At 38.7% G+C, this 16,894-nt stretch overlaps 1 protein-coding gene across 1 annotated transcript; it reads right to left on the bottom strand.

The window, feature by feature from the left end:
- Positions 1-250: 250 nt before the first annotated feature.
- Positions 251-16,605, bottom strand: BDNF (brain derived neurotrophic factor). The gene is given in 3 exon segments (XM_023550772.2): positions 251-4,037; positions 16,386-16,470; positions 16,472-16,605. Coding segments are annotated over 3 exon segments (984 nt in total). The 3' UTR covers positions 251-3,272.
- Between the last annotated feature and the right edge of the window lie 289 nt (positions 16,606-16,894).

Raw genomic sequence — 16,894 nt, 5'->3', positions numbered from 1 at the left:
TTGCTAGGATACATGGGTTGGTATTTGATGAAAATATACCACTTCAAAGGGGAAAACTCTCAAGTGTCCTGGAAAATAACATTACCGTCTTCCACTGTGGAAGACAGGTCCAATCCCGGAGCTTCTCGGAAGCTCACAGACTGTAGGATTGGCCTCCCTATGCTTTGAAACGAGCAGCCTCTTTGGAGGGCTGTTTAATTGCAAAAACTAGCCAGGTTGGTCTTAAAGCAAAGAACACACGTATTTATAGTAAAACACGTTTTCATGTTTGTTTTACAGTGAAGAGAAAAAAACCCAGAATCCCCAGATTTTATGTACGTTGAAAATATATTTAAAAACATTAAAAATTCTATATTTAAAACATATATTATATGTTAATTAGTACACTTAAATAGAACTTGTATTTACAATAGGCTTCTGATGCGGTTAAGTTTTAATGCCAATTTTTCTTCAATAACATAATTATATAAATATACTAAAATACAATAAATATTTTGTTTGTTTGTTTTACATGGTGAATAATATCTTTACCATAGAGAGAACAAGGCCACAGACATTTACTTACATTTTCAATGGGAATCACCATAAAAAAGCAACAGGCCTGCTGCCATGCATGAAACACTTCTGCCACAAGAGACCACAGCAAGACTTTAAAAAACAGAACAAAACAAAACAGAAACGAACAACAACAGAGGGAAATTTCAACAAAATAAATCTTAGGTCAACGTAAACCACCAAGCACATGACTGTGAGATATTTTATTGAGTAAGAATGCGCCACTGACTACACACTTGCTGAATGTCTCCTAATCACTTAACAGATCTGGCCCTTGTAATACTTTGAGAAATTGATGGGGACTTTTTTTTTTTGGTAAGATTTTGTCCCTCAAAAGGAAACTGCAAAAAGTTAGCATACAGCAGATATTCCAAGCATTCATTACATGTTAAAAATAATTACAAAGATAATATTTTCAAACGGCACAAAACAAACCTATACTATATAGTCTTGAAGATCATTTGCTTCTTTCTTTTAATGACAGTGACTGAGATGTACTGTAAAAGCAGGCTAGCTCTAAACAAAAAACTGAACAAATAGAAATTACTTGCTGATGGCAGCTTCATTCCCTGGGTGATGGTGGTCATCCTCTTTTGCTTATCCCTCACCCTGCTAAGACACAGCAATTAGTTTCAGATTTTCTCGTACTTGTGACACTGGCCCAGGTCTGACCACTATACACTTTCAGGTTTGGACAATGGTAAATGGGCTTAGCACTAATTTTCAATGAGGCCCATTTTTCCCAAGATCACTGAGACTCTCTTTCAGGCTCCCAACTTGACTTTTCCTAGGCCAAGATGGCAGGGGTAAGACAGGGGCCCTCTGCATGAACAAAGAGGGTAGGGAGGAGGTTGCTGTGGCCTTCACTGGGGAAAAAGCTTTGTCAACTCTCCCCTGGCCTCTTCCATCAAACAAGGCACCTTCAAACCTTGGTGTTCTAGGCATTCACACACCTTCTTGACGTGCTTCTGGATAAGATTTTCTATTGGTGATAGCCTTGGTCATCTAGCCTGAGTTTTGGGGCCTTTTCCCATCCCCTTCCTCCTTGCCAAAAGTTCTGAAAAGATAAAACCCTGGTTTCCTCAAGTCTAGTTTCATAAGCAATAAGTGTTCATGTAGCAAACATCTTCTATCCCACTGCATCAATCTGATGATTATAATGCCACATTTGGCTCCTAACCTGCTCTAGGCAAATCCAGCTTTATCCAAAATAAACTAATTACTGGAGGGTATTTTTTTTTTTTTATAGGTCTGCTTTAACACGGTCCTCCTTTGAGAACCTCTCGAGCACAGTTAGATAAATAGGCACTTAAAGCATAAGGTCCAAGCAACTCGACACATGTCATTCCAGAGCCACCTCTGAGAGTCCTTCAGAGGCCTCCCCTTTGGAATGTCTCAAGTACCATTCCCTACCCTGACCTAGACCTCAGAATGGCCACTCAGAAATTCCTCCTGCGCTGCCCGGAAATGACATGTCAGCTCCACATAGCCTCCATATCACCGTTTGTGTCATTTCACTGGCAATGTGGATTCCTTATCTGATCTAGGTATTTCTGGGTCCATACAGAACTCCACCTTTTGCTTGCAAGATACTCTGAAGTCTTATCATGATACTTTTAAGTCTTACCACGGTTAACCCAAATGTTTACTCCCTCATTAAAAAAACAAAAAAACAACAACTTTGGGGTTATTTTTTTTTCACTTCAAAAAAAAAGGGAAATCACTGCTCTCCATGCTTATATCTACATGCCACGATGTGACAAAATTTGTTCAGTTGTTCAGACCAGTGGTAAAATATTTCAAAGTGCGCAACTGATTTTTTTCCTTAAGAGAGAACAATAAAATAAAGAGGGGACCAAAGGGGGAGGGAGGGAAAGAATGTGCTCTAAGTAAATGTAGGTCTTTCTAACAAAAGCAGCTTCCCCTGACAAACGCCCAGAGGGTGAGTGGAGCCTGGGATGTGCATCATGGGAAGTGGAGTGTGAGCGTTTGATTCAGTCGCCTTAATTTTTATTCACTTTTCAGTCATCTGATTGATTTTGCGAACATCTTTACAACATACAAGTGAATCTTTAATCAACCAGAACAAATATTGAATGAATTCTTTCCCCATCCCTACTCCCTGTGGAAACTAAAAAACAAAACAAACAAAAAAACACAAAACAAACAAAAATATACCCCTCCCAGTCCCCATCCCCTAATCCAGTAAAGCGATGACAACAGCACCTTGACATTGTTTTAATTCCAACGCTATCAGAAGTTAAAAGCAGTAAAACAGATATAGTACTAACAGGAACGAAGATACTTACTGTCTAAAATGTAAACGGGATGTTTTGGTTCAAATTTTTGTTGTTTTTTTGTTTTTTGTCTGTTTTCTGAAAGAGGACAGTTTATTATCAATTCACAATTAAAGCAGCATGCAATTTATTATTATTATTTTTTTTAACTTTTTACGTTTTCATTTCTTGGCAACGGCAACAAACCACAACATGATCGAGGAATGTAATGCAGACTTTTAAAGTTGTGCGCAAATGACTGTTTCCCTTCTGGTCATGGATATGTCCAATAAATAGATTGTAGAACCACTGTACTGTATAAACTTCATTTATACATGCAGTTCATAAAATTATTTTTTCTTAACTGAATAATTTACCCTGTTATGTATATATACAAATAGATAAATTTTGTCTCAATATAATCTATACAACATAAATCCACTATCTTCCCCTTTTAATGGTCAATGTACATACACAGGAAGTGTCTATCCTGATGAATCGCCAGCCAATTCTCTTTTTGCTATCCATGGTAAGGGCCCGTACGTACGACTGGGTAGTTCGGCACTGGGAGTTCCAATGCCTTTTGTCTATGCCCCTGCAGCCCTCTTTTGTGTAACCCATGGGATTGCACTTGGTCTCGTAGAAGTATTGCTTCAGTTGGCCTTTCGATACAGGGACTTTTTCAAGGACTGTGACCGTTCCGCCCGACATGTCCACTGCAGTCTTTTTATCTGCTGCTGTTACCCACTCACTAATACTGTCACACACACTCAGCTCCCCCCGGCGGGCAGGGTCAGAGTGGCGCCTGACCCTCATAGACATGTTTGCAGCATCCAGGTAATTTTTGTATTCCTCAAGCAGAAAGAGAAGAGGAGGCTCCAAAGGCACTTGACTACTGAGCATTACCCTGGAAGTGTACAAGTCCGCGTCCTTATTGTTTTCTTCATTGGGCCGAACTTTCTGGTCCTCATCCAACAGCTCTTCTATCACGTGTTCGAAAGTGTCAGCCAATGATGTCAGGCCTCTTGAACCTGCCTTGGGCCCATTCATGCTCTCCAGAGTCCCATGGGTCCGCACACCTGGGTAGGCCAAGCTGCCTTGTCCTCGGACATTTGCTTCTTTCATGGGGGCAGCCTTCATGCAACCGAAGTATGAAATAACCATAGTAAGGAAAAGGATGGTCATCACTCTTCTCACCTGGTGGAACTGTGGGGAGAAAGCAGAAACAGGGGCACAAAACTGGTTAGAGCTTTCTTTCACAGGGATACAATGTGGCCCATCTGACTGTAATTCCAGGCCATCCCACAGGGTCAAGGTTCTTTATGTATTGGTGATAAACTCCAGCTGCACCAGACACAACTTAATGTCAGTAGTGCGTTTTATGTGGTTTAATATAAACCAGAGACGTGCAATGTTTTCCCTGAGATTTAGCATATAAACCCAAGATTAGATGGCTGCTGAGCAAGTGAAAAAAAAATGTGGCTTCAAGTTCTCCTTCCTCCCACTTTAGCAGCTTTGTAAGTTGAATTTTTAGTGATCTCTGCTCATGCTGTCACTGGAAACACAAAATCAGAAATGTTACTAAGCAACAACTCAAGTGTAATCGTAATTTTTTTTCAAGTTAGCAACATGGTCCTATTGCAGAACATCGTGACAGGAACAGTAGTGACCTGAGGGGTCTGAGAGGGTCTTTCTAGCTATGTGATGTTGAGGCTTGAACAGCACAATAAAACAGACGCCAGGGAGCTATAAAGAGCCTTTACATTGATGGGTTGTTTTTTTTTTTTTTTTTCTTTCTCCCATCAAGCAAAGAAGGTTGATAATTTCCATAAACCATTCTGGTTTAAAGATAAGGAAACAAAAGGCTATAAAGAACTTGCCTTGTGTCATGAAGAAAGTTTATATTGGAACTCAGGTCTCCCCCTTCTAGGTCCAATGTTCTTTCTGCAACACCTGGGTGGTCATAACTGAAAACGTTTTGCTTATTTCCAAACAGAAATCATTTTCTGCACATTGATTTTAATGATGTGTCTATGCCTGGGGCTGATATCATGAAAACAATGTGTCTGCCTAAGAAACTGGAAAAGTCAGCATTCAAAAGGCATTGAAGTCAATCTCAAATGCCTCCCATATGCGGACTCCACACTTACCTCCACCAACTCTCTGAGGCCCCTCACCCCTCAGCTTTTCTGGCTAATATACAGATTCATCTAAGGAAGCTCAACTTCTTTTCTTATTGGAAGTAAGGCCCTGTGTGTGTGTTTGTGTGTGTGTGTCTCCACATGTGTGTATGTCTGTGTGTGTGAGAGAGAGAGCTTTGAGTTCTTCATACCTTTTAAAAGTTGAGAGGCATTTTGCACATTTTGGAATTGGCAGCTAGTGCATCTTTCTTTGCTTTTGAAGTTTCCTGGGAAGTCCCTTAATAGCATACCACAAAATTAATCTGTTCCTGTTTGCCAGAGGGTTGCTCTACTCTAAATTTGGCTCTATATCTATAAGCATGCTCCGGGAAGCCAATTAGAATAGATGAACAAGCAGAATGAAAACATACCTATAGACCAACCCAAGGCTACCATCAGGTGGTGAAGGACTTCAGAATCACTTACCTGAAGACATCGTACCCCTTAGTGGTAAAAAGAAGCATTCCCCAGCCCTGACACTCTAACCTTGTTCCTACTCCTCAGCTATGGAACACAGACTTACAAAAAGACATACGTGAGCCCTGGTTGTCATCGTGTGCAAATCAGTAGGAAAAGGGACTGTGGTTCCGTTGCTGAAGTGTCAGCAAATGAAAAGGCAACCTACCTCCAGTCAACAGGTCAAATTGCAGAAACGAGTAAAAACTTTGCTATTGGGAACTGAATGTTTTTCGGTCTTCACTTTTGTATGGGATAACACATTCTGCCACTAAAAGACTTTATTACCATCCCTAAACACAAGCAAAGTTCCTTATAGATTCACTCTCACTTTGCGCAAATAGCACAAGCATGCTCAGAACTGCTTGGACTGCACAATACTCTGAGATTACAAAGCACAAATTGGTTTGAATAAAACACAGATATCCATTCTGCAAATATTGAGACCTCTGTGAACGTTATGAATTCTGCACCATTCGGCATCTGTGGAGGCTTCTATTTCTGGCAGGCAGTATGCCATTGAATGAAAATTCTTTCTTCTAAAGTTCCCAGTCCAAATTAAAACAACCCAAGGGGCACCTTGAATTTTGGTCAACTTTAGATGAAAGAATGCAAATTTAGAATACTTTATTCTAGCCACCTATATCACAGCTGCTAGAGATTTGCTGTGATCACCTATCTTTTAATACCATATTTCATCAAATCTAAAATATCATCATTACAAAACACACCACTTTATCTACCACTAAGAGAACTGTCAGAAATTCAAGCTGGATTCAGAAGAGGACATGGAACCAGGGATATCATTGCTGATGTCAGATGGATCCTGGCTGAAAGCAGAGAATACCAGAAGGATGTTTACCTGTGTTTTATCGACTATGCAAAGGCATTCAACTGTGTGGATTATCACAAATTATAGATAACATTGTAAAGAACGGGAATTTCTAGCCACTTAATTGTGCTCACGAGGAATCTGTACATAGATCAAGAGGCAGTCATTCGAACAGAACAAGGGGACACTGTGTGGTTTAAAGTTAGGAAAGGTGTGCAACAGTGTTGCATTCTTTCACCACACCTATTCAATCTGTTTGCTCAGCAAATAATCCAAGAAGCTGGACTATACGAAGAGAGGCCATCAGGATTGGAGGAAGACTCATTCACAACCTTTGTTATGCAGATGGCACAACCTTGCCTGCTGAAAGTGAAGAGGACTTGGAGCACTTACTGATGAAGATCCCCAGCCTTCAGTATGGATTAGACCTCAATATAAAGAAAACAAAAATCCTCACAACTGGACCAATAAGAAGTATCATGATAAATGGAGAAAATATTGAAGTTGTCAAGGATTTCATTTTTACTTGGATTCACAATCAACACCCATGGAAGCAGCAGTCAAGAAATCAAAAGACACATTACATTGGGTAAGTCTGCTGCAAAAGACCTCTTTAAACTGTTAAAAAGCAAAGATGTCATCTTGAAGACTAAGGTGTGCCTGATCCAAGCCATGGTATTTTCAATCACATCACATGCATGTGAAAGCTGGGCGATAAAGAGGACTGAAGAACTCATCCTTTTGAATTGTGGTGTTGGTAAAGAATACTGGACATACCGTGGACTGCCAAAAGAACAAGAAGCAAGGATGGCTAGACTACATCTCACGTACTTTGGACATGTTATCAGGAGGGACTAGTTCCTGGAGAAGGACAGCATGCTTGGTAGAGGGTCAGCGAAAAAGAGGAAGACCCTCAACGAGATGGACTCACACAATGGCTGCAATAATGGGCTCAAGCTTAATGATTGTCAGGATGGTGCAGGATCAGGCAGTGTTTTATTCTGTTGTACATATGGTCGTTATGAGTCAGAACTGACTCGACGGCACCTAACAACCACAACAAGGGGAAAAAAAAAACCCCACTGCCAATTAAACTATTGTTTCTTTATTACTCAGACCTTTTATACTTACTAAAACAGCTCTTTTAGACTTATTTAGGCCCTTTTTAATTATATACAACTCATGTACACATAAAAAAGGAAAATAAGCAAAATAATTGATTAAAGCAATGAAAACAACGCCATGACTACTGCCTAGCCAACAATAATAAGATGGCATCAATGATAAGAAAACACAACCCAATTTCAGATACCTTAAATATGAAAAAAAGCGTATTTCTGAATCAGCGAAATATAGTGAATTTAATGACTACTCACTAAGTGCCTATACTAACTGCTAAAAATGGCCCTAAGTAGGGAGGCATTTTAGACTACAGAGTTGGAAAATTATTTCAGTACCACTACTATACTAATGAGTCTTTTAATGATACCTTCTCCTACTCTTTTTTTTTCCTCCTACTCTTAATAGAAGTCACCCTGCCTTTACCTGGTCTCATTACATTTTTATTAATAATTTCTTGATTAGAAAAGTAGTGAATATATATCATTGTCTCATCAGTTCACAAGCAAATATTTCAGAGGAACAAATGGCATCTTAGTAAATATCACTTGGCTTCCGGCCCAAAGCCCAAACATGGGCATACCCTCCAAGGACATCTCCATGCATTCAGCAATTAACTATACACTGATAAAGTCTAACCCATCTCCAGCTCTGCACTCTGAGTAGCACTTCTGCAATGCTGTCAATCAGTTACAAAGCCTTGAAGTCTAATGGATCTACACCAAACTCAATGCTTTTTGCTGCAACAAAACTTTTTTTTGTTTGAGACAATGGTTTCTTGATATTCTGGGCAACCTAGGTCACAGGCTAGGAATCTTAGAATTAAGTTTACAACACCTTTCTCGTCTAGCCTTCAAATCTACTCAGTCAAGAAGTCCCTCCTCACATTTCCTTTAAAACATTCCTCTCCAGCCCTTTTTCTCCATTCCACTGCCACCATCTTGGTTTAGCCCTCACCATCTCATATTTTATGATTACAATGTTCCCTGATGTACCTGACATCCTTTCTGCTCCATTCAGACTTGATAACCACTACGTGACTAACCATTCTTAGGTTTTCACTCTCTTGCACAAAAACTTGAAATGCCTTTATTGTTCTATCAGATCAGATTTAACCTCTTTTACCTGGTACTGAACACTCTCCAAAATCTGGCCTCACCCTACTTAGCTAACTGTATCATATTACTCAATGATTCACTTTATCATATTACTCAATGCTTCATCACCTCTGCTCTGATCAAGCCAGAGTCCTTGGAGTCCCATAGTCATTACTGCCTGGAAGTGACATGTTCCATTCCTCTGGCAAACTCCTTTCTCTCTTCCTCTATCCGGATAAGTCTTGTTTATCCTTCATGACACACTTAAGCATCAAATTATACACGCCATGTTCTCTAGTTACTCCAAGCACACGTTGCTCTCCTTCTCTTCTAAAATTACACATCACATCTCATTCAGTATTTCAGTTCATATACACTTGTTCATTGTTAACTGTATTTGCTAATTATGGTCACTCATCATTGGATGGTAAGCTCTCTGAGGGAATGGATCATGTCTAATCCCCCATAATAGTTAACAGAGAATGATATAATAGTACCCATTGAGATTGAGTGGATTCTGACTCATGCGACCCCATAATAGTAGTACTCAGTAAAAACCTACTTACGGTTTTATTAAACTAAGAGAGAAAATAATTCTGAAATCATTTTCATGGGAAGGCTTTTCATGTGGAAAGTACCAGCAAACTCAGGTAAAGTGCAGGCTGCATTAACTCCAAATGATAAATTTTAAGGGATGTGACAGATGGTAATTATCAGGGATGAGCAATCTCTTGAGTCCTTCTAATAGGGTAGAGCTTTAGTTGAATAATTAAAAAGCAAATAACACTACAACATACTAATTGCCCCTACTTCCTGTGTAGTTTAGATCAATAGAAGACTCATAGAGTTGTCAATGATGATAATAATAGCAAAACTTGGAATTTTCAGCCTTTTAACTTCCTTTTCCTAATGAGCAATTTTAGACATTCTATTAGGAAATTATAAAAGAGGAAATCATTAAATACGGACTTCTATGATAATTCTTACATTTTAGCCCCTCAGATGAGACTTTATTACACCAAAGATAAAGAGGCTGTACAATATTCTTAAATAGATCGTTAGTCTATATGCCTGTGTATGTATGTAATTTATTGGTGCTCTCTAATTCTTCCCCAAAAGCTTACAACGGCCAACTCCTCTACATCTACGTAACACCAGGAGGTTTTCTTAGCCCCATTCTCAGAAAATGCAATTTGGTACAAGTCTAGTTTTAAACATGACAAATCTGTAAACTTCCTGCAAGTCTTAAACATTCAACCAGATGAACAGATGTGACAGCATGCTCTTTTGCTGAATAACCTGAATTTGTCTAAAAGACAATGGGATGTTCATTTGATTGTCACAAGGACACAGGACAGATACTGTTATTCCCATTACACAAAGTGATTATGGTTCAAACAAGTTAGGTAACCTGTCCAATATCGCTAAGCTAATAGATCACTTGTCTCCTAGTCCTTGCTTTTACCATTGGGACACGCTCCTGGTTTTAGAACATTAGCTGCAGGAAAGAGAGGGGTTATGTTATGTGGTCAAGGAAGAGGCTTATAAAATGTGGACACTGTTTTCTGCAGTTATGTGCTTCCTGAAGTCTAACTTTCTAAAGGCAGCACCATTAAGATACTCCTTGATAGTGCTCGATTAATCATAACCTTTAAGACCCTTTAACTTCAAGGCTTCATTATTTTAGTGAACAGAATTTCAGATAATACAGTCTTCCTTTAAGAGAAATGAAAACTTTATTTTATAAACAAAATTTAGGGAAGTTGAAACCAAGTTTCCATAGTCAAAGCTAGCTAGAGGAGCCAAACAACAGTACAGATAATTCAGATATATTGAGGAAAAAAGAAAAAAAAAACAAATAAACTTTGTTTATTTCCAGTTCCTTTGGGTCTTGTCTATAACTGTGTTATCAATGAAGACAAAGTATAAAGATATGGCTGCTTGTCTTAGTCTTGTAAGCAACGAAGATAATGGTAATGACCAAGAAATTATCAATTAAAATTTAATTCCTAATATACAGGATGCAAACTCACTAAGACACAACCTAAATGAAACCCTGCGAATCAATATAAAAAATCTTTTAGTTTGGATCCAGTTTCTCTACATGCAAATATTAGTCTTACTTTGTTCAGTCGTTCATTGGACATGGATCCTATGTTTAGGTCTCATAGTCTAGGAGGGAGGTAGGACACACATGTAAGTAACTAAATTATAAAGGTAGGAAAGATTCATGAGATGTAATAAATAAAATGTTATAGAAGAAAGAGTCACTTCCAGTTAGGGAAATGAAGTAATACTTTGTGGAAAAGGTTGCTGAGGATGGGAAAGATTTGAACATATCCAGAAAAGACTCCAGTGGATAGATGGCAGCTTGATTAAAGGCACTGAGGTAGGAAGGCATGGTGTAAGTATCTAGAGAGAAGAGTTCTAGAATAGGAATAGTGACAAATAAGAATGAAAGATGCCAGATTATGGAAAGCTCTGAGGGTGATGCTGAAGAGTTCCGCCTTGCCTTATAGGCACACTAAGGAGCCAACGAGAGTTTCTGAGCAGGAGAATGCTTCCAGAAGATCTGCTTATTACAGTGTGAAGGAGGACTTTAAAGAAAGATAGACTGGAAGAGACAAATTAAATCACTGATTTTATTCTTAGTGGCTATTGAGCTTTAAGGATAAATATTAAGCAGTTACTTAAGTGCTGGGTTAAAGGCCTAGATATATCTTTTTTTATTTATTCATTTACGTATTTTTAGACTGAAGTGAGTTACAAAAAGAAAAGAGGTTAGAGAGCAGTGTGCAGAGCTGAGTGGTAACCATCAGGAATGTCTGGGTTGGCAGAAGGGAGAAACAGGATGACGAGAGGTGGAGGAAAGGTGGGACTACAAACTCTCATTCCAATTATAATTACACTGAACTTTGATTCCACTGTTCAGCACTTTTAATTCAAAGATCTCCAAACACTTTGCAAATATTAAATAATTAAGACTCATAGGGCCCTAGAGGTACAGATAACTATAATTATCCCCATTTTGTACAGGAGGAAAGAGGACTAGAGTTTTTAATCAACTCATCCACTTGCTGTTGTTCCCCTGATAGAACAAGGTCAGAGCCCCATATTCCAAAGGAAAACTAGGTCTTAAACTACAGGGACTAGTTTCTTCCATCTCTGAATTATTTCTGCATCATTTCCCAGTACTCATACATTGCTTAGCCTATAAGACTGTAAAAAAAAAAAAAAAAAAAACCCAGATTTCTCAAAGAAAATAATTGGTTGTTCCAATCTATAAATACAATAGAAAAAAAATGCAATGAGCATTACAGATGTTCACCTTACCTAGATGCCCATTCAACTGAAACTAACAAATATTATAGCAAAAGATATCTGATAGTGCAAATGCTCCCAAGGCTTTGAAGGATGTGGCTTTAAAGATGTAGTTTTTAACCATAGTGTAGTTATATTTCCGAGAATATTCAAATATACTTCCTACAAAGTACTGTACTTCACACCAGAGTACTCTCTGTTCCCTTCATATATGCCCATGGTAGTGACACTGGTAGACATTACTTAACCTCCTGAAGAGTGTCAGGGAAATTGCTGATTCTTAGCTTATACCTGGAGTGATACATATATGTAAATACCATAAGGAAAAAAAATAGATATTTCCCTGAATCATTAATTTGACAGACAAATTTACGAATATGCACCTTTGATAAAAAAAAGACCATAGCTCTGGTCCTTTATTACCCACCCCTCACTATTCCCTAACCCATCCTTAAATAAAGATTTTCCAATTGATGAAAAATCTACCCTTTTCTAGAGCAAAACTATTTACCACATAAGGACATGAATTGCGCGGGTATTATTTCCTGAATTACCACCTAGAGCAAGTTATACAGTATCTTGCACAAACTAGGTTCCCCACAAACATCGAATGACTCATTTTCCTTTGTACTGGTAATATATGCATAGTATTTTGGGAGGTGCAATTAAGCAAGACCAATAATTATTAAAGTGAGCTGAAATGTTAGCATAAATTTTGGAATAAAGGATAGGGAATGCCTGGCATAAGGACCAATCTGGACAAAGAGCACCCCACCCGTGTGCCAACTGCAGGCACAGTGCTGTCACCATCCAAAGGATGCTGAGTGCTTCTATCACTATTGCCCTACAAAAACTACTGTTCTACTGTAACTGACACAGGCTCCCTGAAAACCAAAGTTGCCCAGATCAGCAAGTCCCATCCATGCCCTACCCTCCTCTGTCTCCTCTTCACAGAACAACACTGCCCAAACAGTGTATATCTCTTGTCTATAATGAAGACGTCCCAACAGTAAGCGTATACAAGTCACTTGGCTACCAAACAAGTAGGGTTTTTGAAAATATTTTTTGTTTTACATTTTAAAACTTCTCTCTTTTAGTTTATAAGAACCAAATGACAGTTGACATTCATTAAAAAGCCTAGCCTTTTTAATTAGGATTCTGTTTTCTTTAGAACTTCAGGAGGGACTTCTTATAAAGTTCAGATTTAACAATGTCCTAACTACTGTGTTGACAAAAACAATGCTTTATTTACCAAATTCCCATATGTGGTAGACAGTGATGTTAATTAAGGAGATTCTATCTACCTGACTACATGAAGTTTCAATGACCCACTCTGTAATAAAGGACCTGGAAAAATTCGTAAACGTCATGTTTAACGATAGGTATTGATCTCTACCACTACTGTGAAGTCACAAGGGGAAAAATTTCCTGTAAAGGACAACTCTGGAAATGGTGAGGAGAAGGACAGAAAACAAATGTTTTGTTTTTTAATGCAGGAATTCAAATTGTACCTAAATATACAGACTTTTTAATTTATAGGAAAAAAATCAAGTAGAAAATTTATTTCATGCAACCTAGTCTCAAACCAGGAAACTCTGGTGGCGTAGTAGTTAAGTGCTAAAAGGTCAGTAGTTCAAATTCATCAGACACTCCTTGGAAACTCTATGGGGCAGTTCTACTCTGTCCTACAGGGTTGCTATGAGTCAGAATCGACTCAATGGCAATGGGTTTTTTTTTTTTTTAGTCTCAAACTAGAAGAGCTGGTGGCCAGTGGTTAAGCGCTCAGCTGCTAACCAAAAGGTTAGCAGTTTGAACCTACCAGCTGCTTCGCAGGAGAAAGATGTGACACTCTGCTTCCATAAAAATTACAACCTTGGAAACCCTATGGGGAAGTTCCACTCTGTCCTCTATGGTCACTATGAGTCAGAATGCACTCAGCACACAATAGTCTCAAACTTCAGGTAATTTATTTGAGTGTTACATTTTAAAACTAAGCATATTAAGGGAATTCAAATTTGTTACTAAAAGTACTCCAACAACAGGAGAAATCTGTGGGACCTGAAATTAGAGTTTCAAGAAATATAGTTACAGGATAAACTCACATGGACTAAAATAAATCCTTGCTTCTCAAAGTGTGATCCATGGACCAGTAGCATCAGCACTACCTGAAAGCCTGTAAGAAGTGTAGAATCTCAGTTTTCTCCTCCCTGCTTCCACCCATACCATCTCCTAAGTCAGAGCCTGCCTTTTAACAAGATTCATATACTTCAAGGTGATTCATTTACTTGTTAAAGAAGCACTGGATTAAAGGATAAAGAGAAAGGAACCAACTTAAGGTAAGGAAATAAAAGGGTTAAAGTCAACTCAAGTCTTACAGTACATTCTCAGCATACCATGGGTTTACCTGTCATCTCCCTCTTTCAACTTGCTTTACTGGGACATTTATTATGTGGGAAAAAACATCTTTGCTTTTGTAATGGAACTACATGGAATCTGGATTCTCTTTATGTCAACTGGCTTTTCCACTATTGTGTTTATGCCATAAAGTGCAGTATATCTATAAATATGACTAGTTGAATAAGAATTTATAGAGTATTGCTGACCTAAATCTGGACTTTCATTCAATCATTAATTTTTATCTAAATGCTACAAGGCTAGCACAAGCATAAGTGGCATCCATGACAACTTACACAGCCTACCATCACTCATTCAGAATAATGCTAGAGATGATATGACCAGCTACAGCAGGTGGTGCATTTCCACATTTATATTACTTTCAGCCGGATGTCTGTGGCCCTTGTGAGCTCTCTTTGTCCTGAAAGGGTGAACTAGAGATGGAGGCAGGAAGAAATGACCCACGTGCTCAATGCCAGATTTCTTATTTCTAGACTTTTCCTAAAATGGACACTGCTATCTCCTACCAAAAAAAAAAAAAAATTTTTTTTTTTTGGAGCACCATGAAATTAAAGCATAACCAACCAGCCAAACAAAAAACTTACACAAAATAAAAGAACAGCAGCCACAACAAAAAAAAAACCCTAAACTACATGGATAAGTATCAAGCACCAAATACCCTTCTCCAATCCAAATCTGACTCTACTTCAATAAGGTGCCTGGCAGTAAACTGATTTCTCAATTGAGTTCCAATATTTGGGGTTATCTGCTTCAAGGCTGAAGTACCCTAAAAACCCAAAAACCAAACCCACTGCCGTCAAGTCAACTGCAACTCATAGGACGATGAAGTACCCTGGAGTGTACAAAAAACAAATTAGATTTTCAAAGAAAAGAATAAAATTTTCTGAGTGAAACAAAAAATATGAAAGAGTTGACGGGGTAGTTTCATAAGCAGAACTGGAGACTCGTCCATTGTTTAAGCTTTTTACAAAGGACTGTGAAGATTGCTAGGTTCCAAACTCTAAGAAGTTACCAAGTTCACCAGCATAGACACAAATGACTTGCACTGGTAAGCCTGGTAATGTTGCTATTAAATCATTTACAAATGGGTGGGACTGAGGTGACACACAACCTATAAGTATCTCAAGTATTACTGGGTTCCTCCTTGAGCCCCCCACACAGAAAAGTACACACGTCAATCCAGCTAAGAGACAGCCCCTCTAAATTACAAACAAGGCACACCTACTAACAGGAACTACTGTAAAAGCATAGCAGGTCACTGTTCCTAAAGCCAAGAATAAGCATGCTCCGGACCTTAAAGGAAAAAAAAAAAAGCAAGGGCGATGCAGCTGCATGTCTTGTCCCTAAGGGAAGCACATGAGTTAACTCCTTCAGACCAGAGGATAAAGGGAATCCCCTTTTAGGAAACGAAGTCTGGCATTATGTAACGACTGGGAACACGCCAGAACAATCACAAATCTAAAAAAAAAAAAAAAACAAACAACAGACAGAAAGTTAAAACTAGTGCATCCTATTTCTGCCTCTTTCTTCAGAATTGGCAACTTTCAATCAACAGGTTGCCTCTAGGGTGTTGCTGGACACTCTGAGCTCCTGCCATAAAATGCTATAGGAATTCTGGCAGCTGTGAGCCAACACCTCACTAGACACTGCTGAGTTACACACTATTGCCACACAAACACACTCTTAATAGACCCCAGAGTTGTGGTAAAGGCATGCCCTTTCTGGTTTTCCCACAGATGGTGCTCCTGAAATTTTCCATGGCCAATATACTTCCGCACTTAATTAGTTATCTGAACAATTTCCATTATAGAAAGAATATTTGAACATAATTAGACCCATTTTAGGTCCAAACTGGCAGGCTTCAACTTCATTAATTCAGAAAGGGCTAAAATGAGAATGGCATGGATAAATCTCACCTGATGAAGGAACCTCTAGAGTAGACCTTATCCTCTGAAGTAGAGAAAACATTAAATTTTAAAAAGCAAGAGAGGTGAAAATAGGTGAGGAGAATAAACTGGAAAGATAAGTTGCCTCTAGAGACATAACAATAACATTTCTTTTAAAACTACTATCGAGAAACCCTAGAAGAAAGATAAATCTAGCATGAGAAGGCTATTAGCCCTCTGTTTCTCACCTTTATGAGACCATTTTCAGGAATCAGTTTCTTAAATTCCACTGAAGCGCAAAGGCGCACACCACAGCCCTTCTTCTGGGATGCACTGGCATACAGAAGCGCGTGGGTAGATGCCAAAGCATGTGTGGACATGCAACTCTTTCTGTAGAAACTCAATGTTCTGAGTGTTAATGAGGATTAATCTTACGCACACACGGAGAAAACTGGTGGTTCAACACATCCAGTTGTCCTTCGAGTTATTTTTGCATTCAACTCTATACTTCTTTTAATTACTTACTGTAAAGCACAGGAAAGTGGTCATTATTTGTAGCTTAATGCAGGAAAACAAATATAATAATTGAATGTGTTCCCAACCCACTGCCCCAATCCAGCCCCCAACTCTTCTAAGTGTCACTGTTCATCTGAATAACGCAAGTAAGCCAGTTTCCAGGCTCCACGCATAATGAGCCATGTGGACCCTATTCAAGAAACTGGCCCTGCTCCAGAGCTACTATAAAAGAGAAGGAAAA

The sequence above is a fragment of the Loxodonta africana genome, chromosome 7, assembly GCF_030014295.1.
Source record: "Loxodonta africana isolate mLoxAfr1 chromosome 7, mLoxAfr1.hap2, whole genome shotgun sequence".
NCBI lineage: Eukaryota > Metazoa > Chordata > Mammalia > Proboscidea > Elephantidae > Loxodonta > Loxodonta africana.
The sequence above is the reverse complement of the archived record's forward strand: the minus strand, read 5'-3'. Positions and strand labels throughout refer to the sequence as shown.